General features: G+C 45.2%; 1 protein-coding gene across 1 annotated transcript in view; it reads left to right on the top strand.

The window, feature by feature from the left end:
* The window catches only part of LOC139445546 (transketolase-like), a 35,052-nt gene extending 20,622 nt beyond the window's left edge, over positions 1 to 14,430 (top strand). The window contains exons 5-12 of the mRNA XM_071226690.1: positions 1,050 to 1,241; positions 1,914 to 2,041; positions 2,465 to 2,661; positions 3,247 to 3,360; positions 4,146 to 4,353; positions 6,378 to 6,592; positions 8,308 to 8,524; positions 13,538 to 14,430. Coding sequence (XP_071082791.1) covers positions 1,050 to 1,241; positions 1,914 to 2,041; positions 2,465 to 2,661; positions 3,247 to 3,360; positions 4,146 to 4,353; positions 6,378 to 6,592; positions 8,308 to 8,524; positions 13,538 to 13,710 — 1,444 coding nt within the window. The 3' untranslated portion in view covers positions 13,711 to 14,430. The remainder of the gene's footprint in view (positions 1 to 1,049; positions 1,242 to 1,913; positions 2,042 to 2,464; positions 2,662 to 3,246; positions 3,361 to 4,145; positions 4,354 to 6,377; positions 6,593 to 8,307; positions 8,525 to 13,537) is intronic.

The raw sequence follows: 14,430 nt of genomic DNA, 5'->3' as shown, positions 1-14,430 counted from the left end.
TGAAACTCGTGAATAGTTGTGGTATCTGACTCGCTTTCGCTCGTCAGATACCACAACTATTCACAAGTTTCATAAAATTGGTTTTATAAGAGAGCGAATTTAGTATTATACTTATTACTTGCCATTCATAACGTTTTTAGAATTATACTGTTGAGTATGAATAGGCTGACACCTACACGATCCAAGGCATAGTCGAATTGAGTGTTACAGAATAATACTTCAAACGTCAAAAGTTGAAAAGTATGAATTTAATACCATACAATGGTCCACCTTTAGAATTCACAAAATTATCGTAGGGCTAAGACTATCGCAACTCACATACTTTAACAGACTAACGACTGTCGTTGCGCTACAATATGGTCGCCTTGTGGAACGGGCCTTGCACCTCAAAGTTTACAATAACATCACAATACCCAATGACGTAATTTGTGGAATTTTGTTGCAAGATCCATCGGCGATACAATGCCATGTGACGTCAGCCTAGCAACAAGATTGCTTGGGTCATCGAGTGTGCATAAGTTCCTCTCGGTGATCTATCAACTCCACATGTAATGTCGTTGAATAAGCCAAGGGATGTTGAGAGCTTTCAATATTTGTTCGTGAACCATGTTTCGAGAGGACAAAAGCACACATTTTGGTTTTACACAATGTGTAATAAAGCGGAATGTTTATTAAATGGGTGATCTCTTCAAGTAATAAACAAAATGATTCTCTTGATGTGTCAAGTTTTTATTTAATATTTACTGACATCTGATTATCCTTACCAAAAGTGGAGTGGTATGGGTTTACAACCAAAATAAAGATCAAGCATTTACAATGTGCTACGTGACTGATTGTGTATAACAGACCAGTGGCAGATTCACAACCTCTGCTCCGAGCCACTGGTTTGCCTAGGCCAGACTTTATTTACAAGCCTAGGGAAGAGGCTGCTCAAGTATGACTCTGTTGTGTTGATGTACAAAACAAAGATTGATTGCTTCAATCTCCAGGTAGATATATCATGGTGGACTACCTGAGAGAGTTGTTCATTCCTGGTGTTTTTGTTGCAGCTACCGGACATTCTGTCTTATAGGTGATGGGGAGAGTGCAGAGGGCTCTATCTGGGAGGCTATTGCGTTCGCCAGCCACTACAAGCTCGACAATCTTGTCTGCATCTTCGACATCAACCGACTGGGCCAGAGTGAGCCTACTAGTCTGGGACATGACACAGATGTATACAAGAGGCGCATGGAAGCTTTCGGGTTGGTGGATGGCATTGTACCAGACGAATTGTTGCCTAAATTGTTTTTTTATCACAAGAAGTGTCGCCCCATGGGGTTTCCAGGGCAGATAGGTCCCCAGTACCCCATGCTTGTCTCCCTTTGGGGATTCTGGGGCAGAGAAGGTCCCCTGTACCCCATGCTTGTCTCCCTGTGGTGAGTCTGGGGCAGAGTAGGTCCCCAGTACCCCATGCTTGTCTCCCTGTGGTGATTCTGGGGCAGAGTAGGTCCCCAGTTCCCCATGCTTGTCTCCCTGTGGTGATTGTGGGGCAGAGTAGGTCCCCTGTACCCCATGCTTGTCTCCCCGTGGTGATTCTGGGACAGAGTAGGTCCCCTGTACCCCGTGCTTGTCTCCCTGTGGTGATTGTGGGGCAGAGTAGGTCCCCTGTACCCCATGCTTGTCTCCCTGTGGTGATTGTGGGGCAGAGTAGGTCCCCTGTACCCCATGCTTGTCTCCCTGTGGTGATTCTTGGGCAGAGTAGGTCCCCAGTACCCCATGCTTGTCTCACTCAGGGGTGGCTACCCAATATCTGCATCCTGACAGTGTTTCATCAATGTTATACTTCCAAATTTGATTTAAAATGAAATATTGGAGACCATGCCAAAATCAGGTTAACATGATAAAAATTCTGATATGGAATATTTCTTTGTCAGATGGAACACAACCGTTGTAGACGGCCATGATGTAGAGGCTCTAAGCAAGGTGTTCTTCAATGCTGGTACAGTCAAGGGCCAACCAACCTGTATCATCGCTAAAACCTTCAAGGGGAAGGGCTGTCCTGGTGAGTTGTATACCTGTATCATTGTTAAGACCTTCAAGGGGAGGGGCTGTGTAGGTGAGTTGTATACCTGTATCATCGCTAAGACCTTCAAGGGGCAGGGCTGTCCAGGTGAGGTATACCTGTGTCAATGCAAAGACCTTCAAGGAGATTGGCTGTTCATGTGAGTTTATACCCGTCATAGCCAAGACCTTCAAGGTGAGGGGCTGTTCATGTGAGTTTATACCCATCATAGCTAAGACCTTCAAGGAGATTGGCTGTTCATGTGAGTTTATACCCATCATAGCTAAGACCTTCAAGGAGATTGGCTGTTCATGTGAGTTTATACCCATCATAGCTAAGACCTTCAAGGTGAGGGGCTGTTTTGTATCATGATGCCATGAATCTTAGGTAATCTCTGCAGGAAGTCCTTGTGATGTGTTACAGGTATCGAGAACATGGAAAACTGGCATGGTAAAGCCCTTGGTGCCAAGGGAGACGAGTGTATAGAGGCCATCAAGGCTGTCATGTCAAACAACGGTCCTTTCGGCCTCAAGCCTGCAGCCCCCACCATGATCGTGCCAGATGTGGACATCACCAACGTGAAACTTGGCGAGGCACCCAAATACAAGAAGGACGAACAGGTATGTGCTTGATCAGTGTTATTGTGTATTATCAATACTGCAACAGTTCAATTTAAATGATAGGCCCACCCAGCCATTTGTGTCAGAATCATTTTGTAATTTCGTCTTATGACAGCAAGACCAACCTGGGAAGGGCTAAAAAGACCCTAATAAATTTTGTAAGATAAAGTCATCTAGCTCGTCAGCTGATGTTGTCATCCGTCAACTGTCTACATTTTCAACTGAAATGTTTTGGGCATGTTTATTACTATAAGTGGGTTCAAGTTTGTTCAAGGCATCAAAATAAGAATTTCAGTATGGCCGCTAGGTAGCCATCTTTCATTTTTTATTTTAACACATACATAAAGGGCCAGAGACCTGAAACGTGATGGGTCAGGTGGTCATGTACTTTCTTCGGGAAGTATGTATTGGAAAATATCCTTTGTTTTTAATATCTTTCCTCGGCAACTACATGAGCAATGATGCTGAAATTTGTGTGTTTCCACCAAATATAATGACCCAATTTGTTTCCTGTGTATCATGGCGGTAGTGTTGTGATATAGCTGCACATACTCTAACTGCCAGCTTCCAACATTGTACTTTCAGATTGCTACACGTGTTGCATATGGCAGTGCCTTGCTGAAGTTAGGGAAGGCCAACAACAGAGTTGTTGCCCTTGATGGTGATATGAAGAACTCAACATATTCCAACAAGTTCCAGGTGACTCCCTTTAGGTCTGGCTAGTTAAAGTAGCTGTTGTAGTAGCTGTTGTAGTAGCTGCTGCATTAGCTGTTGCGGTAGCTGTTGCAGTAGCTGTTGAGGTAGCTGCTGCATTAGCTGTTGCAGTAGCTATTGTAGTACCTGTTGCAGTAGCTGTTGCATTAGCTGTTGAGGTAGCTGTTGCACTAGCTGTTGAGGTAGCTGTTGCACTAGCTGTTGTAGTAGCTGTTGCAGTAGCTGTTGTAGTAGCTGCTGCATTAGCTGTTGTAGTAGCTGCTGCAGTAGCTGTTGTAGAAGATGCTGCATTAGCTGTTGCAGTAGCTGTTGTAGTAGCTGTTGCAGTAGCTGTTGTAGTAACTGTAGTCGTTGTTCCCCAATTGCGAAGACTGATGCTCATGAGGTCAATCACTGGGTCGTCTGTTCCAACCTTGTTTGTTTACAGATTGCCGTCATGAAGCTGGAATATTACTGAGTGTGACATTAAACAACAAACAAACATACCTGGCATTAATTGGATAAAACAAGGACTGGTTGTCTCAATCTGAGTAGGGTATTCCTGTTAGACTGCAGCATGATATCACAGTGGGTTAGCACTATGAAATGAGCATTAGTCTCGACTAGTACACATAGGCACAAGCAAGAATACAGCATGCATTTTATAAACGCGTGCAAACGATATATAAGTGCAATATTCTTGCATGCGAGTTTAACCCACATGTCATGTGACCTGCTACGCTTACAATCAGCTCTATCATTATAATTATAACTATTTCCTTGTTTTGCAGGCTGCTTTCCCAGAACGCTTCATCGAGTGTTTTATTGCTGAGCAGAACATGGTTGGTGTAGGAATTGGCTGTGCAACTCGGGATCGCACCATCGTGTTCATGAGCACCTTCTCCGCCTTCTTTACTCGCGCCTTTGATCAGATCAGAATCGGCGCCATCTCGCAGACCAATGCCAACTTTGTAGGATCTCACGCTGGCGTGTCCATTGGTAAGGCTGACGTCATCACCCCAGGGGCTGACTGGTGTATCTGTCCTCCAGGGATAGGGGGGACCAGTTGGCTCAGGCACCATACTATGCTATGTAGAGTTGCATCCCTTAGTCAGGCTTGGAAACTCTACTACTCAGGGGGCGGTCGGGTAGCCTAGTGGTTAAAGCGTTCGCTTGTCACGCTGAAGACCCGGGTTCGATTCCTGACATGGGTACAAAGTGTGAAGCCCATTTCTGGTGTCCCCCGCCGTGATATTGCTGGAATATTGCTAAAAGCGGCGTAAACCATACTCACTCACTCACTCACTACTACTCAGCTTTGATAGGGATAATCAGACATGTCATTCTGTTTAAATATACACTTGACATTTCTTGGGAATCAGTTGTGTGTATCATGGAAGGATAAAAAAAATATCCCTCTCAAAAGCTGTGAGGTATATGGTGATGAGAGTTTCTAGGTTTGCCAGCACCATGTTCGTGAGTTTCACCAAAGTGGCAAACGTCGGAGACCTGCATCACCTCAGGCTTTGTCCCACATCAAGCTATAAACCAAGATAGACCGATGCTCATGTCAATCACTGGATTGTCTTGTCCAGACTTGATTATATACAGACCGCCATCACAGAGCTGGAATATTGCTGAATGAGGCGTTAAACAACAAACAAACAGACACTCAAGATGTAAACCATCACTTTTTAAACCAATTCTTTATTGCATACAGATGTAGGCTAGTGGCATGTGGTACATTGTCTAATACAGTATACAGCTCAGTGCAGTTATATATTATAACACTGCGTCGAGCTTTCAGATCATAATACTATAAGTTTCCTAACATTCCTTGCATGGTAGATAAAGGTAGCTAAATTTCTCAAAACTGTTTCATTTGAGGTAGACATGAGTTTATTAAACTTTCCCATTGATGGATGGAAGTAATATTTCTGGAGTAATACATTTGGCGGAGATCTTTATACACAGAAAATGGAACTCTGCATAGCCCAGGTTATAAACCTTGCATAGTCTTTGTGCTGTAGGTACATGTACATATCTACATGTCTCAATAGATAACTGACCCGGGGTAAAAAAGGTCTTCAGCAACCCATGCTTGCCATAAAAGGTGACTACACTTGTTGTATGAGGCGACTAACGGGGTCGGGTGCTCAGGCTCGCTGACTTGGTTGATGCATGTCATCGATCCCAATTGTGTGGATCAATGCTCATGATGTCAGTCACTGGATTGTCTGGTCCAGACTGCCGCCATATAGCTGGAATACTGCTGAGTGCAGCATTAAACAACAAACAAACAATCAATCAATAGATAACTGATATGAGCTACAGCGGAACTGTGCAATAGCATCCCTGAATTTACTGTATTTATAGGGGGCGGTCGGGTAGCCTAGTGGTTAAAGCGTTCGCTCGTCACGCTGAAGACCTGGGTTAGATTCCCAACATGGGTACAATATGTGAAGCCCATTTCTGGTGTCCCCTGCCATGATATTGCTGGAATATTGCTAAAAACGGCGTAAAACCATACTCACTCACTCACTCACTCACTCACTCACTCACTGTATTTATAGAAGGCTCAACAGAAAGTTTATTCTTGAATAAAGAATAATGAAACATCTTCGTACTACCACACATCTCAGCATGCCAGACCTGTTGATGGGTGACATTTAATCTGCAAATAAATTCTGCTATAAAAGATTCCTGACTGTCAAGTCTCTGCTTTTCCCAAATAAATCCAGAACCATATTTGTGGAGAAGGGACTTTCTCTTTGATGCCACTCTCATGTCTTAATTACATATTTATGAGGGGCGGTGGGGTAGCCTAGTGGTTAAAGCGTTCGCTCGGCACGCCAAAGACCTGGGTTCGATTCCCCACATGGGTACAATGTGTGATACCCATTTCTGGTGTCCTCCGTTGTGATATTGCTGGAATATTGCTAAAATCCGCTTAAAACAGTACTCACTCACTCACTCACTCACTCACTCACTCACTCACTCACATACATATTTATGTGCTACAGGTGAGGACGGTCCTTCCCAGATGGCGCTAGAGGACCTTGCGATGTTCCGTACCATCCCTGGGTCGACTGTGTTCTACCCCAGTGATGCTGTGTCAGCCGAGCGAGCCGTGGAGCTTGCTGCCAACACCAAGGGAATCTGCTTCATCCGGGTCTCCCGCCCCAACACTCCCATTCTCTATGAGTGCAATGAGAAATTCCAAATTGGGAAAGCAAAGGTGAAGTTCTACAATTCTTTGAAGAGTTATTTTTTTCTGGAGCCTTAATAACGGCCACAATGACTGACAAGCTATTTCTAATACCCCGTTCACATGCACCTCTATACGTTTTGGTTTGGTTTGGTTTGGTTTGTTGTTTAACGCCGCACTCAGCAATATTCCAGCTATATGACGGCGGTCTGTAAATAATCGAGTCTGGACCAGACAATCATGGATTGATATCATGAGCATCGATCCATGCAATTGGGATCGATGACACGTATCAACCAAGTCGGCAAGCCTGACCACCCGATCCCGTTAGTCGCCTACCTCTACACGTATGTGTATGTGCATAAGTGTTGACTGAAGTTTTATCTTTACTCAAACATATTAAGTCAGAAGGAATAGGTGCATAGTCAGAAAGAAATGCAAACATTAGTGGCTTGTAGTGTAACCATAGATTTTTAGATAACTTTTGTCATTAAACAATATATCATGTGACTAACCACGTGTCCGGGTTGTCCTGTAGGTACCCAGGTCCTACTCAGTACCCACCTGAGTATCCGAGTTACCCATCCCAGCCCAAAAGGAAACCCATGTTTACACATTAATGGAAAATTAGCTTTTTGGAAAAGCCCATGTTAACATTAAACTCAACTTAAAAAAAAGAAGCAATTAACCTTTCCATTTTCATATATTAACACTCCATAATCCTTTACAGAATAATTAAACAAAGTTCATCTTGCCAGGCATTCCTGAAGGAAAAGCTTCCAATTTCAAAATATTCAGCAGTTATGATTTTACAGTTTTAAGCCAGTTTAATTAGCCCTGATCCACGAGCACTGTTCCACAAAGTGATGCTAGAGCTATGGGAGTTAGTCACCTTGGCACCAAGATTGTTTTGTAGAATAGGGCGCATGTCCTGTACTGAGGCCTTCTTATAATAAAAGCAATTAATTTATGCAATATTTCTCATATATCATAATACTGTAAAAGAAGATAAGAAACACCATCATTAATTGATGACTCAAATGTGTGTGGATAATACGTGGGGATGATAATTGCCATAAAAATGGTGAGCCTGCATGAACAGAATTGAAAATGTCTAGCCAAATACTTCCTTCTCTTTTTAGGCATCCCTTATCCAAACCTATCAGTGGGGCATGGGTGGCCCAGTTGTCTGAGGCTCCATAGTCACTGTCTGCCACCCACTCATGAAGATCCGGGGTAGAATAGGTCTTCAGCAACCCATGCTTGCCATAAAAGGCAACTATGCTTGTCGTAAGAGGCGACGAACGGGATCGGGTGGTCAGGCTCGCTGACTTGGTTAATGCATCATCATATCCCAATTGCGTGGATTGATGCTCGTGATATCAATCACTGGATTGCCTGGTCCAGACTCAATTATTTACAGATCGCCTTCATACAGCTGGAATATTGCCGAGTGCTTTGTTAAACAACAAACAAAGTAATGCTGTGGTTTGTGATGCATAGAACATGGGAGACAACTCTTACTTAGGAGATAAAAATTGTGCTTTCAGTCTGTCCCACCTTCCTGATGTAAACATATCGTGATGATTTTGAGCATCTATTATACATAGACAAATTTTGGCTTTAAACCCCATTTAAAACCACTTGCATCTGACCAGATTACGGAACACACTCTGGTTAAATATCAGGACAAAAAATATTTGTTGATATCTGTTAAAATGGCATCTACGTTTATGTTATTGTAGATTGTGCGCCAGAGTGATAGCGATGTTGTGACAATCGTAGCATCATGTGTGACACTTGTGGAGGCATTAAAGGCGGCAGACAATCTCGCATCCGGTGGCGTGAATGTAAGGGTCATCGACCCCTTCACTATCAAACCCATTGACGCTGCCACCATCATCAGCAGCGCTAGAAAGACAAATGGTCGCATCATCACTGTGGAGGACCACTATCCTGAAGGTACGCAACATTACCACAATATCATCACAACATCACTGTCACATCACCACCACATCACCATCACATCATTGTCACATCACTGTCACATTGCCGCCTCATTCTCACATCACCAAACATCCCCACATCACCGCAACATCATCCAACATCACATCAGTTACATTCCCACAATATCATCACATCACCACATTACGGCCGCAACATCGCCACCACATAAAACCCACATCACACCAAACATCCCCACATATACCCACATCACACCAAACATCCCCACAACACACCAGCATTCCCACAATATCATCACAACATCACTGCCATGTCACCACCACATCTCCACCACATCACTGCCACGTCTCCACCACATCACTGCCACATCTCCACCACATCACTGCCACATCTCCACCACATCACTGCCATGTCACCACCACATCTCCACCACATCACTGCCACGTCACCACCACGTCACTGCAATGTCACCACCACATCTCCACCACATCACTGCCACGTCTCCACCACATCACTGCCACGTCTCCACCACATCACTGCCACGTCTCCATCACTGCCACGTCTCCACCACATCACTGCCACGTCTCCACCACATCACTGCCACGTCTCCACCACATCACTGCCACGTCTCCACCACATCTCCACCACATCACTGCCACGTCACCACCACATCACTGCCACGTCTCCACCACATCACTGCCACGTCTCCACCACATCTCCACCACATCACTGCCACGTCACCACCACATCACTGCCACGTCTCCACCACATCACTGCCACGTCTCCACCACATCACTGCCACGTCACTACCACATCCCCACCACATCACTGCCACGTCTCCACCACATCACTGCCACGTCTCCACCACATCACTGCCACGTCTCCACCACATCACTGCCACGTCACCACCACATCTCCACCACATCACTGCCATGTCCTCACATCACTGCCACGTCTCCACCACATCACTGCCACGTCTCCACCACATCACTGCCACGTCACCACCACATCACCACATCACTGCCACGTCACCACCACATCACTGCCACGTCTCCACCACATCACTGCCACGTCTCCACCACATCACTGCCACGTCTCCACCACATCACTGCCACGTCACCACCATGTCACTGCCATGTCATCACCACATCACCATGTCACTGCCATGTCATCACCACATCACCACATCACTGCCATGTCCTCACCACATCACTGCCATGTCATCACCATGTCACTGCCATGTCATCACCACATCACTGCCACATCACCATGTCACTGCCACGTCACCACCACATCACCATGTCACTGCCATGTCATCACCACATCACTGCCACATCACCACATCACTGCCACGTCACCACCATGTCATCACCACATCACTGCTACATCACCATGTCACTGCCATGTCATCACCACATCACTGCCACATCACCATGTCACTGCCATGTCATCACCACATCACTGCCACGTCACCACCATGTCATCACCACATCACTGCTACATCACCATGTCACTGCCATGTCATCACCACATCACTGCCACGTCTCCACCACATCACTGCCACGTCACCACCACATCACCATGTCCCTGCCATGTCATCACCACATCACTGCCACCTCATCACCACATCACTGCCACGTCATCACCACATCACTGCCACGTCATCACCACATCACTGCCATGTGAACACCACATCACTGCCACATCACCATGTCACTGCCATGTCATCACCACATCACTGCCACATCACCACGTCACTGCCACATCACCATGTCACTGCCATGTCATCACCACATCACTGCCACATCACCATGTCACTGCCATGTCATCACCACATCACTGCTACATCACCACGTCACTGCCATGTCATCACCACGTCACTGCCATGTCATCACCAAATCACTGCCACATCACAGCAACATCACTGCCATAACACCACAATATCATCACTACATCACTACTACACCACTTCTACATCACCACTACATCACCACTACATCACCACAACATCACCACCACATCACTGCCACATCACATCACAGCAACATGACTATTTCTGATTTGCCGATTCAGCTTGTCTTTCCCAAAATGTAGGTCAGTTGTCATTTGATTGACCACATCTCCACCACATCACTGCCACGTCACCACCACATCACTGCCACGTCACCACCACATCACTGCCACGTCTCCACCACATCACTGCCACGTCTCCACCACATCACTGCCACGTCACCACCACATCACTGCCACGTCTCCACCACATCACTGCCACGTCTCCACCACATCACTGCCACGTCACCACCACATCCCCACCACATCACTGCCACGTCTCCACCACATCACTGCCACGTCTCCACCACATCACTGCCACGTCTCCACCACATCACTGCCACGTCACCACCACATCTCCACCACATCTCCACCACATCACTGCCATGTCCTCACATCACTGCCACGTCTCCACCACATCACTGCCACGTCTCCACCACATCACTGCCACGTCACCACCACATCACCACATCACTGCCACGTCACCACCACATCACTGCCACGTCTCCACCACATCACTGCCACGTCTCCACCACATCACTGCCACGTCTCCACCACATCACTGCCACGTCACCACCATGTCACTGCCATGTCATCACCACATCACCATGTCACTGCCATGTCATCACCACATCACCACATCACTGCCATGTCCTCACCACATCACTGCCATGTCATCACCATGTCACTGCCATGTCATCACCACATCACTGCCACATCACCATGTCACTGCCACGTCACCACCACATCACCATGTCACTGCCATGTCATCACCACATCACTGCCACATCACCACATCACTGCCACGTCACCACCATGTCATCACCACATCACTGCTACATCACCATGTCACTGCCATGTCATCACCACATCACTGCCACATCACCATGTCACTGCCATGTCATCACCACATCACTGCCACGTCACCACCATGTCATCACCACATCACTGCTACATCACCATGTCACTGCCATGTCATCACCACATCACTGCCACGTCTCCACCACATCACTGCCACGTCACCACCACATCACCATGTCCCTGCCATGTCATCACCACATCACTGCCACCTCATCACCACATCACTGCCACGTCATCACCACATCACTGCCACGTCATCACCACATCACTGCCATGTGAACACCACATCACTGCCACATCACCATGTCACTGCCATGTCATCACCACATCACCATGTCATCACCACATCACTGCCACATCACCACGTCACTGCCACATCACCATGTCACTGCCATGTCATCACCACATCACTGCCACATCACCATGTCACTGCCATGTCATCACCACATCACTGCTACATCACCACGTCACTGCCATGTCATCACCACGTCACTGCCATGTCATCACCAAATCACTGCCACATCACAGCAACATCACTGCCATAACACCACAATATCATCACTACATCACTACTACACCACTTCTACATCACCACTACATCACCACTACATCACCACCACATCACCACCACATCACTGCCACATCACATCACAGCAACATGACTATTTCTGATTTGCCGATTCAGCTTGTCTTTCCCAAAATGTAGGTCAGTTGTCATTTGATTGACTTAATTTAGAATTTGGTTGATATATCCAAATGTCCAAATAAGGACACAGCTGAGATGCGACTAAAGGGAACACAAACAATAGCTTTGAGGAACAGTGTGGCGCTATATATGCACAGGCGGGTTTTGTTTACTTTATTTATTCTTTACTTGCATATATGACAGGCATTGAAAGTGTATCGCAACAAACATAAACCAACAATGCACCCCTAAAGTAAATGAAACAAGCCTTGCAAGATTTAGTTTTTACACCTCACGTGACTATTGTGATGTCACACTGTGTAGTTTATTTTAACACACATGAAATGTCAGTCGGATATAGAAAAGCACAGACTTTTCAAGCTCAGTTTGCCCTAATAGTTGAAACTCTCTCTCTTTCTTATTTGATTTGTGTTCTGCTAAAATGATATTGCCACACATACTCTGCATTTTTAAAGCTATATTTGTTCAGGTCATTATTTCCACATGCTTACAAACTACGATTAGGGAAGACGTATGTTTCTACCAATATTAGGTTCTGTGTGGATGGGGATGTCAAGTCATCAAAAACTGTTTCTATCAGAGGTGGTTATTGTGATTTGAAGCCCTGATTCAGCAATCGGGATTGCTGTATTCGACGTAATAAGCACCAAGTGCGCTCTCAAAATTAGAAATAGGGGGCTCTTATTAGAATATTATTTTGGTGAAAAAAAAAACAGATACGAAAGATAAATTTCGTGGTTTATGCTGACAGCCTGAAATGTTTATATACGACAGATATAATTTTCCAGAATTTAATTGACCGCCTCTGTGGTCTAGTGGTAGAGCGTCCGCCCGGAGAGCGGAAGATCCAGGGTTCGATCCCCGGTTGTGTCCTACCAAAAGACGTTAATAGATGGTACTTGTTGTGACCCTGTCTGGCGCTCGGCATTAAGGGGCTAAAACAAGGACTGGTCGGCTCGGAGTCAGTATACTGTGTTTGAGTGTGGTATTCATGTTAAACTGCGGCATGGTATCTCAGTGAGCTAGCACTATAAATCAGCATCAATCCGGACTAGTACAAGCGCACACACGCACACACGTACATGCACGTCGCTATATAAATGCAATTGTCTTGGACTCAACGTTAAACCCCATTTCACCTCACCTCACCAGAATTTAATTGCCCATAATTAAGGGTGCATATAACACACCAGTGTGTATCTTAAGCGAATGAACAAGTCTTGTGTGCATTGATCAATCGGAAGGGGTGCTAATTGGCATTGTTCACTCAGCAATATATTATCAAAAATCGCCGTGGGTGCTTATTACAGCAGGACGTTTATTACGTCTAATATGGTATGTATATTCCAATTCATGAAAGAATAACTAACAAGCGTATTTGTTTGTGTCCTTAGGAGGAATAGGAGAGGCTGTGCAGAGTGCTGTCAGCATGGAAAAGGACATCATCGTGAAACGACTAGCAGTCCAGGAGGTCCCACGCAGCGGTAAACCAGCTGAACTCCTTGAGAAGTATGGAATCAGTGCCAACTGTATCGTCAAGGCTGTCAACCAGATTATGTCTCAGTGAGCTCGACTACTGCCACTGGACAAAACAAAGGAAAGATTCAGTCGTGTTTTCTTTGAAAAGAAACAGGCCACCATTATACACTGCATTTAAGAAATAATTAAGCGGGTGAAATATGTTCTGTTCTGTTAATGTTGCTGTTATGAACAGTTGTTTGTGCATTTGTCAAGTGATTATGGATGATCTTGAATATTCACATGGGCGTTTCATTGTGGATGGTATGTTGTGTCAGTGTGTTAGCACAAGAATGATAACACTTTGTTTTATTGTAAGGTCCTTGTTAAGGGATGTGTTTGTCACAGCTCCAGTGCTTGTTGATCAACTGTTACAGCATGTGCAGTTTACCATACATTGTTGAGCCTTGTTTTAGTACAGAGAACATGAACCAATGACTACATACAGTGAGGTGTGAAATAAAAATATAGGGAAATGTTTATAGAGTTTTATTTTATATATATAGCTTTTTACTGTTGCAAGGAATTTAATCAAGACTAACAAAGTATATGACTCTCCTGAACTTCTATTTCTAACTGAACATTTATAGTGCCAGTTGCTAACTTTTGTTTTTTACAAGTCTACATCAGTCTGCTTGCTACCCCTTTAGTAAATGTCTTTAGTAGGGGATAGGCCTTGTACACCATGGGGCACCTGTGAACTTCAGCATAATTACAGCCTTGATATATTGCCTTAAGTTTCATCTTTGAAATAAAAATGGATTATGAA

This window comes from Haliotis cracherodii, unplaced genomic scaffold, assembly GCF_022045235.1.
Source record: "Haliotis cracherodii isolate W230 unplaced genomic scaffold, xgHalCrac1.p SCAF_6, whole genome shotgun sequence".
NCBI lineage: Eukaryota > Metazoa > Mollusca > Gastropoda > Lepetellida > Haliotidae > Haliotis > Haliotis cracherodii.
Note: the sequence above shows the minus strand (reverse complement) of the source record. Positions and strands in the feature narration are given on the sequence as shown.